Genomic DNA, 16,639 nt, shown 5'->3' with positions numbered 1-16,639 from the left:
AAATACCTTTGAAATAATTTATCAATGTATTAGGTAAACCCAGTTTCAGAATGATAAAGAAAAACTGTTAGACCAAATAATGTGGCTAATTAACAGTGGTAGGATTTCTAGCCCAAGGGTTTAAAATGGACTTAAAGTAACTGTCTTTAAACTGAACTCAAAGAATGCAAAAGCGGCAAGTTCAGAAAATAAAAGGCAAGAGCAGGACCTTAAGTCCATTTTAAACCCTTGGGCTGGAAATCCTACCACTGTTAATTAGCCACATTATTTGGTCTGTTTTTCTTTATCATTCTGAAACTGAGTTTATCTAATATATTGATAAATTCATACAATTTGGAAGTCAGTTGAAGTCACAAGGACTTAATATTTGCACTCTTTCAGTGAATGCAGGCACATCTGTTATTCCATCTGTAAAATTGTATTATTGCTCTCCTATTAATGTCATATTTATAAAAGCATCATGAGGATGCCAAATGCTAAAAATGGAGATGGTCTAGTAACTAGAAATGCCCACCCCAGGGAGCGCACATACATCTCTCCCTGCATCCTAATAATGTGACGTACTTTGGAACACAGACATTAGAACTTCATGAGGTTTTAGCTGTTGATTCTTTCCCAAGCATCTTAAAGTTATGATTTAGGCAACGTATGACTGAAATAATTCATTCATCACGTATAGGCACATTAACATAAATATGGCACAAAATATGCCTCTAACTGAAACCAAGAGGTATAAAAACATATTTCACTCTTTGTGAAGAACTTTGTGAGGAAACATAACTCTGTGATCGTATAGACACTTTTCCTCATAATACTTTGACATTCACAAACATTAGATTGCACTGCGGCTTGTAAACATTTTAAGTTGCATAAACTTTGCCTTGATTTTCATATGTAGTATAATACTGTCTACTAAAACTCCTTTTTGTTTCAACTAAGTACTGTCACATATATTGGTTTATGATAATGGTTGTTATTATTTTTAAAGTGTTTTCCATTCAAAGAAAAGAAGTAAATTCCTATGTCAGAGTAACCAATGTGGCTGACGAATAGGTATTAGCCAGAGAGGTCTAGATGGTAAAAACCAATCTTCTAGCCTCAAAGAAGCTCCATGAACATAGAGGAAAGCCAAGTGTCACACAGCTTTCCTTCACTCGAATTCATTCTTGACTAGAGCCTGTATGCCTCTTCCAGGGACATTTAAGCTCTTAAAGGATTTCTTACAATCCTTACTAAATACATTAAGAAGAATGCCAACCAGTGCCCTTCTGTGTACTGGGACATATACTCATGTGATTAAAACAGGTAACATGAACTCTGACTTTAAAATGTATTGTAGATATAAATGCTCTAAGCTAGAAAAGGTTTTCCACATCCACAGTCAATGATGGGAGCCTTTCATTCCTCAGAAATAATCCCTTTTTAGGTCATCGAGAAAGGGTACAACCGCTGCAGCTCATGATGCAATATCTTCAAGAGCCCAGAGCACATACAAATCCTAAGGGAACTACCATAGTACAGCGCTCATTCTTGGCACCAGAACAAATGAAACACTCTATCCTGTACACACCTGCCAGAGCGGCCACTTTCCTCTTCCGTGAGATTTAAAAAGCTCCCCAAAATGTTATTATTCCCATCCCCAATACACAGAAAATAGGAGAAAGGCTGTTTCCAGTTCTCAGCCTTTAAACAACTCTAAATGTCAGTACTCACAGTGGCATATTACAAAGTAATAAACAGTGCGCACTTGAGGGCAAGCCACATATTGAGCTAATGAAGAGCTCACTGTGGTTAGGATTCGATCAAATGTAATAGCAGAATATAAGCAAATTTTATGTGAATTCTGTAATGAATATACATGCTGCAATAACATTAAAAAAGCATGGCAGCCTGTTCCAAACCAGTAAGAATCGTTTTGTGCAAATAGTGGGTCTTTGTGTGTTTGAATTCCCACCACCTAAGGGCAAACTCGATATGCATGCTAATGACCTACAATTATCAAATTAAAAACAAAAATGCTAAAGGATGCCAGAGTGAACATCAGGGAAAGACCAACTCTCCCTTAACTTTTTACAAATAAATTTAAACGGTAAATTAGAAACACAAATAAATGTGAGTGGCTCTAACATTCAAACGGAGTAAATGAATTGTGTAGGAGATTAACCCCATAACTTTTTGTTGTTGTTGTTTTAAATTTCTTGACCAGCTCTTAGATGATGATGATGTTTATCTCCCTGTTCTCGGCTGCCCGGTAAAAGAATGGCACGCAGGGTTTGCTAGGCAAGCGTGGGTGCTCCTGGGTGTCCTGCATTACAGGAAGCAGCTGCACGATCTGCTGTGCAGTGGGGTTGTCATGGGGAGAACCCTCCCTGGCCGCTCCTGGTGCAGGCTCCACGCTGTCGTCCAGGCTCACCTCATAAAAATCTTTGGAGAGAAGGAGGCGGGGGTCTGAGCACAATGCAAACCTCTCCTGCTCCTGCCTGCCCACCCCGCCCGAGGGCTCTACTCACCATCCTGCTCACCGGCAGCCCCAAGTTCCTGGGGGGCTGGGGCCCCTGGAGCGGGCTCATCAGCAGGGTTCTGGGCAGCGGTGAGGAATTTGCCATGACCCTCGTGGTTGCCCGCAAGGGGCAACACCAGCTCTTGCAGCTCCAGCAGCTTCACCTGAAGGGAGGGGTGCTCAGCTCCCACCCTGGAGCCTGCGCCAGCACCCATGCCGACCTCCACCCCCGCAGAGAGGTTGCACGCCCTACCTTGATCTCCTCCTTGTTCCGGGCCAGCCTGATGACATCCTCCATCTGCTGGTGCCGCATGTTTGGCACTGCCCCCTGGCTTTCATATACGGTGAAGGACTCTCCTGCGAGAGGACAAGGCTCAGACACTAGGGTCCCTCCGATGACCCTGCAGCTCCCCGTGCCCGTGCCCTGGCCTCCCACTCACTCATGCCATCTGTCGCTCCAGAGGGCTGGATGACTTCAAGCTCTAGTTTCTCCACCTGCTCCTTCCCGTCCGCCTTCTCCTTCAGGAGGTCCATAAAGCTGCTCTGGAGCCAAAATAATGGGGTCACATCTTGGGAGTGACCTGTTCTGCCCCGCCCCCACTTTTCTAGGCCCATGCCAGGACTCACTCACTTTCACCTTCTCCATGGCCTCCTTCAGGGCCCGGTAGCTCTCCCCACACACAAACTCATCCCCAGTCCTCCCTGGGGCCGGGGCCTCTGCCTCTGGCTCCTTCCAGGCCAAGGCCACCAGATGAGCCAGGTGCAGGCAGCACAGCCTTCGCACCTTCCACTGCCCACATAGCCGTGCCTGCTCCTCCTGGGAACTGGCTCCAGCGGAGTTGAAAAATGCCACTTGAAGGCAAGGGGTGAGTATTCTTGTAGGGGCATAGACAGAACAAATGACGCAGGGAGGTGAAGCACAGCCCCTTCCCTTGGGGCCTCAGAGAGTGCACCTGTTGGTCACAGGTGACAAGGTGTCTGACCACTGGCTCCCAGAAGGGGTGAGGGGCCAGAGAAATCAGAAGGCGGGAAAACCAAGAGCATAAGGGGGTCTGGGAGGGACCACAGAGGAAGGTGGCAAAGTGGGGCAGGGAAAGTCAGGCTCACCGTGGCCTCCCGGCTCTCCAGGTCCTCCGGGATGTTTGGCGTGGGCCGAGGCGCCTCCTCCTCCTCACTGCCCAGATGTTCTCCATCTCCTGTAGGGAGGTGGCCAGAAGGGTCCTCAGACAACCCAACAAAGGTGGTACTGTGGGCCCACCTCTGTCCCCACCCTCACTGTGTAACCCTGAGCCAGACCCTCCCCAAAGGGGAATGAGCTGCTGTTATTTTTCCTTTTAAGAACCAAGATCTTGCTATATTGCCCAGGCACAGTCCCACTACCAGTCGGTGCGGGAGTCCTGACCTGCTCCCTTTCTGATCTGGGCCAGTTCATTCATCCTTAGGCAACCTGGTGGCCCCCTGCTCCCAGGAGGTCACCATATTGATGCCGAACTTAGTGCAGACACCCAGTTGGCATAACTACCAGCTGTTCTAAAGGTCTCTTCCAACCCTTCAATCCTATGCTGCTAACAGTCCCCCATTCCTGCTGGGGCTCTCTCCTCTTCCTCTGAGTGGTCTCCTGTACCTTCTCCAGGGAGAGCCATGAGGCTCAACTGGGTCTCCAGCAGTTGGTTCCGCTGGCTGGCAGCTTCTAGGTGCTCCTAAGGGGACAGGAAGCAGAGTGAGAAGGCACAGAGGTTGCCAGGTCATCCCCCTCAGGGCCCCGTCCTCAGCAACTCCCTCCCCTGGGTCTCCTGCAACTTTTGGCGGGCCATCTCAGCCACCGCTTTGCCCCAAGCTTCCTGCTGCTGCAGCTGGTCCACAAGCTGGGTCTGCAGCAGTAACTGCCTGTGCAGCGCCTCCTTCTCAGAGGTCAGCTGCTGATAGGTGGCCACGTACTGCTGCAGGTGACCCAGGTACTAGTCTCACTGCTGCTGCAGACTCTGAGACTCTTGGCTCTTCAGCTCCACCTGCAGGAAGACCCTGGGCATGAGGGCACATGGTGGCTGGCTTCCAGATTCTGGGACCATTAATAGGGTAGCCAGGGCACTGTGGGGCTCTGTCACCTGCCCAGGACCCTGGTCCCTTGCTCCAGGCCTAAGAGGCTTCCTCCCTTGCCTAGAACCCCATACCTCCTTCCCCAGCCTCAAATCTCACGTCCTTCTTCCCACCATTTAAACTGTAGGCCACAGACTGGTGGAAAAGCAGAGGGAGCCAACCACCATCTGCTAAGTGTGCTACATGCCTAATGCTTTCCATGTATTCTCTCATTCAATCCTCAGCGCCTCTGCAAGGAAAATGCTAACTTCCTTTTGAAGTTACAGAAACAGAGACTAAAAGATGAACAGTAGTTGAACGGTGACCAGCGGAACCCAGGCCAGAATCCAGTTTGAATCTAAGGAGGCTTTTTTGTTTTGTTTTGAGACAGTGTCACTCTGTGGCCCAGGCTGGAGTGCAGTGGTGCAATCTCAGCTCACTGCAACCTCCACCACCTGGGCTCAAGCGATTCTCATGCCTCAGCCTCCTGAGTAGCTGGGATTACAGGCATGCCCCACCATGCCTGGCTAATTTTTTGTTGTTGTTGTAATTTTAGTAGAGGTGAGGATTCGCTATGTTGGCCAGGCTGGTCTCAAACTCCTGACCTCAAGTGATTCTCCTGCCTCAGCCTGCCAAAGTGCTGGGATTACAGGTGCGAGCCACCATGCCCGGCATAAGGAGCCTGTTGTACCACTGTCTCTTCCCCTATGATTGGGGGGCTCCGTGCCTCTAGCTGGGATGATGATGTCCAGATCTGAGAGGAGCCCAGGGCTACCCACCTCTAAAAGTCAGACGGCAGGAAGCAAGAAACAGTCATAGGGCTGCCCTGGAGGATCCTGGGGTCACCTGCCCCCCAGCTAGAGCTGCCTTTGGCCCGGCACCTCCCCTCCCCAGAGGCTGGTGCCCGCCTCCCAGCCCTTCTTGAATGGGGTGGGGGTTACCATCTCCTTCACCTCGTCTAGCTTCTCCTGCAGCTCCATTACTCCCTGCTCCAAATGCACTGCGCTCTTGTTCTCGTTGTTCTGCACAGACAGAAGTAATCAGTGGCGACCCACTGCAGCTGGAGACACCAGAACTGGGTGTCTGCCTCCCATGTCACCGGGAAGGGTGGAGACAGGTTAGAAAAATCATCCCTTCTCCCCCATAGCTATCAGAGCAGGGCCTGATGAGCTGTAGCTCACAGGTGCCTTTAGAAGTACCATTTCATGTGAGGGCTACACTGCCCCATTTTACAGGTGGGGAAACAAAGGCCTGGAGGGACAGGGATGAGGGCAGGCTCCCCAGGTGGGGCAACCCACCAGATCCTCGAAGCCGCGCTGTGGCTCGGCCAGCTGCTTGTCGAGCTTGTGGTTCTGGGAGAGCGCGAGTCTCTCCTCCCACTTTCGCAGCCTCTCCTCCTGCTTCTGTAGCCTCTCGTCCTTCTCCCACAGCCTCTTTTCCTGGACCCAGAGCCTTTCCTCCTCCTTTCGCAGCCTTTCCTCCTCCTTTCGCAGCCTTTCCTCCTCCTTTCGCAGCCTCTGCTCCTGCTTTCGCAGCCTCTTGCCCTGCTCCCGTAGCATTTCCTTTTGTTGACACAGTCTCTCCTGCTCCCGCGCCCTCTGCTCCTCCTGCTCTTGGAGCCTCTGCTCCTGCTCCTGGAGCCTCTGCTTTTGTTCCTTGCTCAGGAGACTCAAGGCCTGATTGTTTTTCACCTGGGATTGGAGCTTTCCCTCCAGACACTCCACCTCCTTCCTCAGCTGTTTGGCCTCATCCTGTAGCTGCTCCACCACAGAGGTCACTGCTGGGGGCGCCAGGGATGGGGGCTCAGCTGAGAAATGCAGCAGACAATAAGGGCCTCTGGATTCCCCACCCCCCCTACCCACCCACCCCTCAAAAAAACAACCCTCCTCTTGATGCACAGCTCCTCTCAGGGTTCCCAAACTTGGCCTCACTGCTAATGATGCGTCGCACCCGATGGTAGCCAATTTCCAAGCCACTTTCACATAGAGAGCACTGTGGGTGGCTGACAATGGGCACTCCTTCCTCTTTGCTGATGGGGACCCTGAGGCTTATGGAGATGACAAAACTTGCCATCTCCTGGCACAGACCTCTTTCCCTCTGCCTCAAAGCCCTTCCATCCACTCACCTCCCTGGAGCATTCTAAGCCACCCCCACAGACCTCTGATGCCAGTCCTACTCTCAGGTCACACCAGCCCCATCTTACCCATCTTGTTTTGGAGTCCGGACAAGCTCCTCTCCAGCTCCTGTATCCGATGTATGTCACGCTTCTTCTCCTCCTTCAATAGGAGAGTCTGCCCAAAGCACAGGGGAAAGGGCCCTGGAGAGAGGGGCTGGTGGCTGGACAGGCTACCATCTCCCTCTCTGCCCCCATCTCCACAAAGCCCAGACCCATGACCACCTCTGGCTGTACTATTCCCATTTTACAGATGCCCAGAAAGATCCAGTGACCTATCTAAGGTTGGGGGCTTGAAGGGTCAGGTCTCACCTCCACCGACATTTTTCTCATCCTCTCCTGCCACCGGGCCCTCTCTGCTTTTATACAATGTGCATACTCCTCTCTTTGTAGATGGACTTGTTTAAGTGACTCTGTCACCTGCAAGAAATGGGCACAGAAGTTAGGAAGGGCTGTCACTGGTCCTCACCTGCTCCTGGCCACCTGGGGTCATCTTCCTTCCACATCCCTCCCTCTGCAAAGCCTCACCTGTGTTACGTGGGCGTTCAGCAGCGCCCGCTCCTTTAGGGTCTGCTGTAACCGCCGCTGGAGGATCGCTTCACTGCAGCTCGAGGACTGGATGGTGAAGAGTGAGAAGTTTCGATCTGGGGAGCCCAGGCAGTGCCCCTTAAAAGGGCTAGGGCTAGGCTCAATATACAACTCGGTTAGTAAAGATCAAGGCATTTCCAAGCCCGTGGCCTGGTTATTAAAAGAACTCAGTAAAGTTGGAAGGGACAGGGAAAGAGATCGAATTTACAGCTGGCTAACAGAGGCCCAGAGAGATCAGATAATATTGCTATTGTTATTGCTGTTATTACTACCACTGTTTGCACCGTTATGGAGTGCTTCACCAGGTTCCATGCTAGCAATCCCATTTAATCCTCACAACCACCATATGAGAGTTACTAGGATTACCTCTATTCTGTAGATGAAAAACATCGAGTGTTTGAGGTTAAGTGCTTGCCTAAGATCACTTAGACAGAGCTGGGATTTGAACACCCAGGTCTATCCTATTCTCTAAGCCCATGTTTCTTGCTGGGGGTGGGGGCACAGATAGGAAGGGGGAAATTAATCTTTTGTTTGCTTTTTGAAAGGATGATACATTCATATAGTCCCAAACTCAGAAGGTATAGAAGGGAGGTGTCTCCCAGGCACCCTGTTACTCTCTCCTGAGTTTTTTATGAATGCTTGCAGACATGTTTTTGTATATTATCATAGTACACACACACACCTTTCCTCTCTCTACAGAAACGGTAACATACTAAAAGTACTCTTCTGTACCTTCACAGAACAACTACCCAATACCCCACCTAGGACTTGGCCAAGGCCACAGCCAGGAAAGGGCAGGGCAGGCACTTGGCCTCTGAGCTCTGCATCCAGTGCTCACTCCCCACAGTGCCCCCCAACTCACCCACAGCAGCTGACTCAGCCCCAGGCTGCCTCTAACAACCATACACAAAAGTAGTGAGAAATGAGCATGCTGCCTTCTGGGCAGGACACTCCATCCTGCAGAAGGGAACTTTAGGCTCACTCCTCCATCTGGGAAGCCAGGCTGCCAGGGGATGGGGCAGCTGGTTGGACTCACCCTGTCCTCTTCCCGCTGCTGTGTAGACACAGCACAGAGAGCCCGCTCCAATTCTTGAATACGCTGTAGGGAGTATTGCAGGCGGCCAGCCAGATCCTTGGACTCTTCTGTAATGAGAGAGGTTGATATGGGGCCCAAAAGACTCCCCCTAAAGACCTGTCAAAGTGCCAGGTTGAAGGATGATGGGATGCCCAGATTCCCACCTTCGAAGTGTCGGGCAGCACGTTTAGTATGGTAAAGGGCGGTCTTCAAGTCTTCCTTTTCCAATGTGAGGATGTTGATTGCCTGGAATTGAACGTTTGGGAGAAAAGCCAAGAAGTGCTGAAAGAGAAGGAAAGAAACATTCTCCAGAGGACAGGAGAAAGATCCCCACCCGCCACTCACCTCTAACTGCTCCGTTTGTGCTTTGTGTATTTCATTGTTTGCTTTCTTTGCCTATAGGAAGAGGAAGACAGAGCTCTTACCACAGGGAGGCAGAGATGGCACAGCAAGAGACATGCCCCCAGAATGCCACCAATGCCCCAGGACAGGCCCACCCATGGGACCAGGTTAACAGGGACCCTGTGGGGATGGGGTGGAATCTGAGGGGTGAGCCTTCTTCCCCAGGCTGGGAGTGGGCAAGATGAGACTGGCGCCTCTACAGCTGAGTGCCCCCCAAACCCAGCAGTCATGTTGTGAGCAAACAAAGAAATCACGTTACTTCTTCCAGCTGATGTTCCAGTTGTTCCTTCTGCTGTTTCTGTGGGGAGAGTCAAATTCAGGTGACTGAGAGTGGCCCCCTCAACTCTATTCCCCAGACCAGGAAGCGGTAGGCAGGGGCCAGCAATGGATTTTAAAGGCAACATTCTCAGACCCAATGGCAACACGAACTGGTCAACTCTCCTCAAGCTCCCAAAGACAGAGGAATTGGGTCTTTGTTGGTTTTTGCCCACAGCCACAGAACTCAAAGTCTGAATCTGGATTCTCTTGAAAAGACAGTAACATAAACCTCTAGAGACGGAGTCTCAGAAGACCCACCCTTCTGCCAGCTTGTGATTTAGAAAGGTGCCTTCATTCAACAAACATTTACTGAGCACACACGGGCCAGGTATGGTTCTTCACAACAGATATAGGATGGAAAAGGACAGACAGGAGCCCTTGGCCCTGAGGTTTCCATTCTAAGGGCCTTTAAATCTCAGACTCTCAGAGCTAACAGAGACCTTTGATGCTCTACCTCCTCTAGAAACACGAGCCCAAGGAGGACAGGTGGCTCATCCAGACTCAAAGCAAATTAGGGACTGAGTCAGGGCAGAAATACAGGGCTCCTGACAACCAGTCAGGCTAGCACTTCCCTGAGAGGTGACAACCCCAGGGCGTGTGTGGCAAGGACTGGAGCAGGGGGGTCTGGAGAAGAGAGAGTCGGCAAAGAGGGCAGCAACAGAAGAGCCATGCTGCATGCTCCGTGCTCTGGGGTCCCTCCAGATGAGGCCTGGGTGCTCCAGCTCCCCATTTGCCCTTGGCACCAGGGGCCCCCAGCCCCTTTTTCAGGGCCCCAAGGGGAAACTAAAGCCCAGGATTGGCAGCGTGGAATCAGGGGACCCCACTGGACTCTTATCAATGATTCTATGTTTTCATTGAGTTGACTGATTGTCATGGAGCTTGACTGCAGGGCTGTTGCTAGTTCTTGGTACTGGCTGTGAGGCACATGCAGAGAGGAGGAGTTGGAAGAGGATTGTGGGGAGAGGTAGAGAGAACAATAATTAGGGCTGGGGGGTGTGTGGGCGGTCTCAGCTGGCAGAGGGTCACCCAGCCCCCACTGTGAGAGGAGGTTGGAAGGCTGGCCTGCAGAGTCACTGCACCTCAGCCCAGGACCTCTTACTTCCAGATCTTTCAGGGTAACAGATGATGCAGGAGTAATAAAAATGAGAAATTTTAAAAAAAAACTTACATGGGAAACAGTTATGTATAAGAGAAAGTATAAAAACAGCAAGGAGCCGGGCACAGTGGTTCACACACGTAATCCCAGCAGTTCGGGAGGCTGAGGCTAGTGGATCACTTAGGTCAGGAGTTCAAGACCAGCCTGGCCAACATGGTGAAACCTAACTCTACTAAAAATACAAAGATTAGCCAGGCGTGGTGGCAGGTGCCTGTAATCCCAGCTACTCAGGAGGCTAAGGCAAGAGAATCGCTTGAACCCGGGAGGCAGAGTTGTAGTGAGCTGAGATCGACACTCAACTCCAGTCTGGAGACAGAGTGAGACTCTGTCTCAAAAAAAAAAAAAAGGGCCCAAATCCCACATGCCTGCTTGTACATTATTCCCAAATTACTTTTAAACTTTTAGGTCTCACCATTTCCAAGATGATAAAAATGCGGGGAAGGAAAAACCCAATCAATCAAGCAGGTGAAGAAGCAGAAACAGGCTGAAGGTTAATGGCAGCAACATAAAACAAGGCAGAGGCCAAGTATCCCCCAAACCAGAGAAGCCTCAGGGCCATGCACAGCTGCAGACAGCAAGCCAGAGAGGGGTCTTGGCACTGCCTCACCTTCCACTTGTCCAATGGGGGAGCGCTACCCCATTGGAGTGGTTAAGGTTGGACACCAGCACTTCAGAATGTCCTGAATCTACAGAGGTGACAAGGGAAAACAAGGACGGGGGGAAAGACAGAAGTGGCTTAGAGAGAAGCAAGAAAGTCAGGGTAGGAGGAAGATGTGGGTTCAGGAAAAGGGAACGCTGAAGAAGAGCAGAGGAGATTAAAACCATGGCCTGTGCCATTCTTCCAAATGGCCACCTGCTGCCTTGCCAGGGACAGGAACAAATAGATGGAAAAGTCCCCTGAGTGATGCAGTCACAGAGTGGAGTCAGCTGACCAATGCAGCTCTTAATACGCCCACTGGACCCCTCTCCTCAGGCCCAGGACATGGGTGATGAATCTGGTAGAGCCCAGACCTCCACCTCCATTAAAAAAACAGACTCCTGGGTAAGAGTTCACTTGAACTAAGGGGGCTCCAGCTAAAAAACAAGTTTGAAAGACACTGATCTTATCCAGTATCATCTTATAGAGAAGGAAACTGAGGCTCAGCAGAAGTGATTTTTCTGTGGTCACCCAGCAAGCTGGTGGCAAGTTAGACCTTCTCTTGCTCCTAGTGCCTGGGGCTCTCCTCACCACACCCTGGGCCCCCTTCAGTGACTCCTAAAAGGACAGCCTTATGGCAAGCGGCTGTACTCATTAGCCTAGCTTCCCCTTGAGAGTGGGGATCAGGAAAATCAAACAGCAATGACCATTTCCTGGGTATCTGGAATCTCATTTAAACTTCACAAATGGGAGTCAAACAATACTACCCTTATTTACAGATGTGAAAAGAGAGGCCCAAAGAGCTCAAGCAACTTGCCATAAATCAGATCCCTAGAAGATGGAGAAGCAGGATTCAAACCCAGAATTCTTAACCAGTACCCAGCAATCTCAACAATCACCCCTACTGCCCTTGGGCCCCCTGTCACCAGGAGCCAGGCCAGCCAAGACTCACATCCCCAGGTGAGTGGCAACCACTAGAAGTGGTTGTCTCAGGGCTACTGCCAGTTTTTTTCTTTTTTGTCTTCGCTCCTGCTGGAACAGCAGGGCTGTTCCTCTGCTGATATTCTTTTAGCTGTGGGAAAGAAGAGCAGTAATACTCATGAGAACTACCGGCCCCTACAGCCACACCCTCCTTACAGTTTTTGCAAAATACTCTTATACACCACTGATTTAATGCCACCAACAACTGTACAAGGTGTTGTCACAATCACTAGTGACTGAGCGGGATGGATATTATGGCTAAAAAAAAAAAGTCGGGGGGGGAATAATGGAACTTAAACTCAGTTTCTGACTCCAAGCTCTGGGGTTTTGCCATGAATCAGCATCTGCCAGGGACCAAAACCAGAGGCAGAGGTAGAAAATAAACATTACATAGGCAGGAACTACACGCTGTATGGTTTAGAGTCAACATCCTCACATGTCTGTTAGTGGGAAGAAGTGCACCAGTATCTCTCAAACTTTTATATCAATGTGTCCTCATGGCAGAAGGCAGCTTTTTTGTTAAATCTGGGAATTTATCAGAAAGAGGACAACCCAAGTCCCTTTTCAGAGAGAAGTCTGGTATACTCTTAGAAACCTACATGAGGGTCATCCCTAAGTACATTAATGTTTTTTCTCTCTCAAGAGAATCAAGGGAAACTGATGCTTCAGAAAGATCTCCCACATTTATCCTGTGGCACTCAATGTACCCCAAGTTGAGATGATATGAGGAAGATCAAGCTGTCAAGTTCAGTTTCCCAAGATCTATTCCACAGAAGATGAGCAAATCTCACTTCAGAGACCACTGACTGAAGGGCAGTCTGGTCCCAGAACCGTGGAGAATTAGAATATGAGGTGGAGAACTCAGAAAAAAATGTTAAAGTCTCTCTGAGAGTAAAGCCTGGGAGAAAACCAAACCAAACCCATTCTCCCATCACCACCCAGAGATACTGTCAATGTTTTGAGCTCACAGGGGAAGTGGAGGCTTTTCACACTGTCCATGTCTATGTGAAGGGAGTAAGGCAGCCTGAAACCTCTTGCTCTAGGTCCCATAGTCCCCATTTCCCTTCTAGCTGGAAATTTGTGCTGTGACCAGAGGAACCAGAAATGGGGTGAGAATGCTTAGGGGACTGGGTTGTAAATCAAAGGCCGGTCTTGCAGCAGTAATGACAGTTCCTAGGGGGATTGTGACATCACTACATTCCACTCCTCCTGGGGGTGGGGGGAACCACACCAGTGCAATGGCTGAGTTGCCAATCCACGATGGGGGAGGGGGGCTAGGGCGGGACCCAGGTCCTTGGAGATGCCAGTCCAGAGAGCCCAGGGAGGTCGGGCTTGGGTCAGCAGGAGGGGAGAGCAGAGTCTGCTCAGGGAACCCCGGAGTCACCAGCCCAAAGTCACCCAGGGATGACTGGCAATGCTGGGGAGTTGGGGCTGGGGGCCCAGGTCCTTGGAGAGGTGAGCCCAAAGAACCCAGGGAGGTTGGGCTTGGGGTGGCAGGACGTGAGGGCTGAATAAGGAGCAGGGAGCCCCAGCAGTCACCCACCCAAAGTCACCGCAGGGTGACTGGCGAGGGCAGAGGCTGGGCTGCTTGCTGAAGGGGCGGGGCTGACTGAGGAGACTTTGGTTGGGGGAGCCCAGAGGCACCGGGGTGGGGGGGCGAGCCCGGTGTGCCTCAGGAGTGATATGGACTCTGGGAGTGGTCTTGTCATCGGAGGGAATCTCTGGCTAGGTTGGGGGGCCATGACCTTTTTCTTGGCTTTTTACCTTTTTCTTGGCTGCTGCCAATTTTTTCTGTCGAGTTTCTTCTAACATCATGGGGTGGGGAGGGAGATAGGGTTGGGGCCACATCAGCGAACACCTCCAGTCACCTACCAGGCAGCTGTGTGACTGAGCCAGGAGGCGTAACCAGGGCCACACTAGAATGCAGAATAGGGGTGTGGCCTTAATGCTCCAATCCCATTGGTCAATGAGAAAGATGAAAGGGAAAGAGGCGTGGCCAGGCAGCAGTGTGTCCAGAGGAACCTGTGACATCACAAGGAATGCTGCCCATGCAACTGCTGTCCCCGCCCACTTGGGGAGAGGGGCGGGGCCTGCCTAATCCGGGAGAGGGGAGGGCCGGCTTTTGCTTTAAAATGTTAAAAATAAACTTTAAAAAATATATGTGTTTATACCTTATATATATGTGTGTCAGTATGTGTGTATCCACATGTTCCTCCAGAGCTGTCTTCATTATCCAGCTTCTATGCATGTTCTATGATTTTGGCCTACATTTTTCATCTTCAGATGGAGTATAAGAATTACCAGTATTACCCCAGTTAAGACACAAATCCTATAAAAATGGAAAATCCATAGCATGTTTGATGATTAATGAATGAAGTGGACTATATTATCCAACATTCCAATAAGGTAAAATAATCACAGTGATTTCTCTGTTTTGGAAAAAAACATTTCCCTTATTCTCCTACATTATTAAGATTTTTAAAAAACAAGAAACATGTCTAATATCTTTAAAACACAAAGCTTTTGGGCCAGGTGTGGTGGCTCACACCTGTAATCCCAGCACTTTGGGAGGCCTAGGTGGGTGGATCACCTTAGGTCAGAAGTTCAAGACCAGCCTGGCCAACATGGTGAAACCCCGTCTCTACTCGAAATACAAAAACTAGCCAGGTGTGGTGGTGGGTACCTGTAATCCCAGCTACTCGGGAGGCTGAGGCAGGAGAATCACTTGAACCCAGGAGGCGGAAGTTGCAGTGAGCCAAGGTCACGCCACTGCACTCCAGCCTGGGTGACAGACTGAGACTCCATCTCAAAAAAAAAAAAAAATAGTCAAAAATAAATAAAAACACAAAGCTTTCCATTTAATAAGCACTCAAAGCTCTTTACTGGTTTAAAGCATATGCAAGGCCTATTTTTCTAGAATCACCTGGTCTCTCTAAGCCTTGCAAATGAAACTGAATTTCTCACTTGATACTTGGCTATGACTTGCAATCATGAAAACCAAGAATTGTGTTATGTCACTGTGTATTGCCTGTTACCTGAATTCCACACTAGGCTGGGATCAAGGGTTCAATCTTTCATGATTTGCTCCATAACCTGTGAGCTTCTTTTCCCACACCAAACTAAGCTTTGTTCTAGAGTTCTACAATTTACAGTTAGTAGACAAGAGTGGTTCTCAAAAATGTAGTCTCTGGACTAGCAGCACCAGCAGAACCTGAGAACTTTTTATAAGTGCAAATTATCAGGCCCCACCCTGGACCTGGTGACTCAGAAACTCTGGAGTAGGGCTCAGCAATCTGTGCTGCAGTGATCCCTCCAGGTGTTCAAGAACCTCCGGCATACAGCAGGTAGAAAAACGTGTTTCCTTCTGTAGGTCCAAAGCCAGGGATGCCATGTGTTCTGTCTTGATATGAAACAATGGAATGCAATTAAAAGACATAAATCTCCTTCCTACTCCCACCCTCCACCCAATGTGTTTTATTTTTATGAGTTAAATAAGAAAACAAATGGCAATCAGAGATCCAGCCTAAAAAGTATATTTACAAGTGTCAGTTCTCATCCAGTCTGATCTCATACAATACCATTTACACCCTCTTACCTCTCAAGTTTTTTAAAAAGTGTCTTCACAATGTCAGTCTCAGGCACACTAGCTGTTCTATAATAAAACAGTAAGTAGATCAGAATGTCCAAACTTACTAGAGAAGAAAAGTGGAATCACTGGCTGTATTTTCAAATTGCATTCAACAGGAAATGTAAGTTTTGAATTCTTTTCACCTTCACACTTCCAAGTTAATAGCATTAAATCAGAATACACCATTCTTCCAAAGCCTCTAGCCAGGCAAAGTTTTACTGTATTACTTCTTGCTTTCAATGGATATAAAGCACAGTCCTGGTAGGCACATTTTGTATGCCTGCAAAGATGCAGAACTAAACAGTTCCATCTATTCAATATTAAAACAAAAGTCCTGCAAACCTCGGATGGTGAGTGTAATACTTCAGCACTAGCAGCAAAGCCTCAAATATAAAAAGATACCAAGATCACCACTAGCAAACAAAATGAGCTCTCGGCCCGGAGCAGTAGTTCATGCCTGTAAGCCCAACACTTTGGCAAGCCAAGGTGGGAGGATCACTTTAAGTCAGGAGTTCAAGACCAGCCTGGGCAGCATAGTGAATTCGCATCTCTACAAAAAATTTTAAAAATTAGCTGGGCGTGGTGGCACACACCTGTAGTCCTAGCTACTTGGGAGGCTGAGGTACGAAAATCGCTTCAGCTCAGGAGTATGAGGCTGTGGTAGCTATGATCAAGCCACTGCACTCCAGCCTGGGTGACAGAGCAAGATCTAGATAATTACAGTCTGTCCTGCTCCTGTTTATGTTAAAATGCTTTCAATCAGCAGGATCAAAATTAAGTGAAACGTGACTTGGGAGCTTGGCCAGAAAATAGGCAATGGAGAAACAGGCACTTCCCACAAGAATAAAAATGGCCAATAAGCATATAAAAAAGATTCAAGGCCAGGGCCGTGGCTCACGCCTGTAATCCCAGCACTTTAGGAGGCCGAGGCGGGTGGATCACCTGAGGTCAGGAGTTTGAGATGGGCCTGACCAACATGGTGAAATCCCATCTCTACTAAAAAATACAAAAATTAGCCAGGCATGGTGGTGGGCACCCGTAATCCCAGCTACTCGGGAAGCTGAGGCAGGAGAATCACTTGAACCCGGGAGGCAGAAGTTGCAGT

The 16,639-nt window shown here is 49.3% G+C and overlaps 1 protein-coding gene across 1 annotated transcript; it reads right to left on the bottom strand.

Moving 5' to 3' along the window:
- Positions 1-2,209: 2,209 nt before the first annotated feature.
- LOC115835399 (golgin subfamily A member 6C-like) lies at positions 2,210-13,754 on the bottom strand. The gene is made up of 19 exons (XM_030813826.1): positions 13,671-13,754; positions 11,878-11,997; positions 10,225-10,226; positions 9,962-10,046; positions 9,074-9,112; positions 8,758-8,808; positions 8,577-8,658; positions 8,374-8,480; positions 7,278-7,364; positions 7,062-7,169; positions 6,780-6,867; positions 5,875-6,383; positions 5,530-5,598; positions 4,125-4,200; positions 3,608-3,696; positions 2,941-3,043; positions 2,754-2,857; positions 2,511-2,664; positions 2,210-2,424 (listed from the first exon to the last, which is right to left on the bottom strand). Exons 1-19 carry the CDS (start codon positions 13,752-13,754, stop codon positions 2,210-2,212), a joined length of 2,172 nt encoding a protein of 723 aa, XP_030669686.1.
- Positions 13,755-16,639: the final 2,885 nt, after the last annotated feature.

Source organism: Nomascus leucogenys, chromosome 6, assembly GCF_006542625.1.
Source record: "Nomascus leucogenys isolate Asia chromosome 6, Asia_NLE_v1, whole genome shotgun sequence".
NCBI lineage: Eukaryota > Metazoa > Chordata > Mammalia > Primates > Hylobatidae > Nomascus > Nomascus leucogenys.
The sequence above is the reverse complement of the archived record's forward strand: the minus strand, read 5'-3'. Positions and strand labels throughout refer to the sequence as shown.

What these genes read in the sequence shown, in the direction of transcription:
- LOC115835399 (XM_030813826.1), bottom strand. Translation starts at nt 13,754, where the DNA reads ATGTGGCCCCAACCCTATCTCCCTCCCCACCCCATGATGTTAGAAGAA. An exon ending in TGGCAGCAGCCAAGAAAAAG is followed by an intron (nt 11,998 to 13,670) that starts GTAAAAAGCCAA and finishes TCTTTCCCACAG; the next exon opens with CTAAAAGAATATCAGCAGAG. An exon ending in CATGGCTCTCCCTGGAGAAG is followed by an intron (nt 3,697 to 4,124) that starts GTACAGGAGACC and finishes ACCTCCCTACAG; the next exon opens with GAGATGGAGAACATCTGGGC.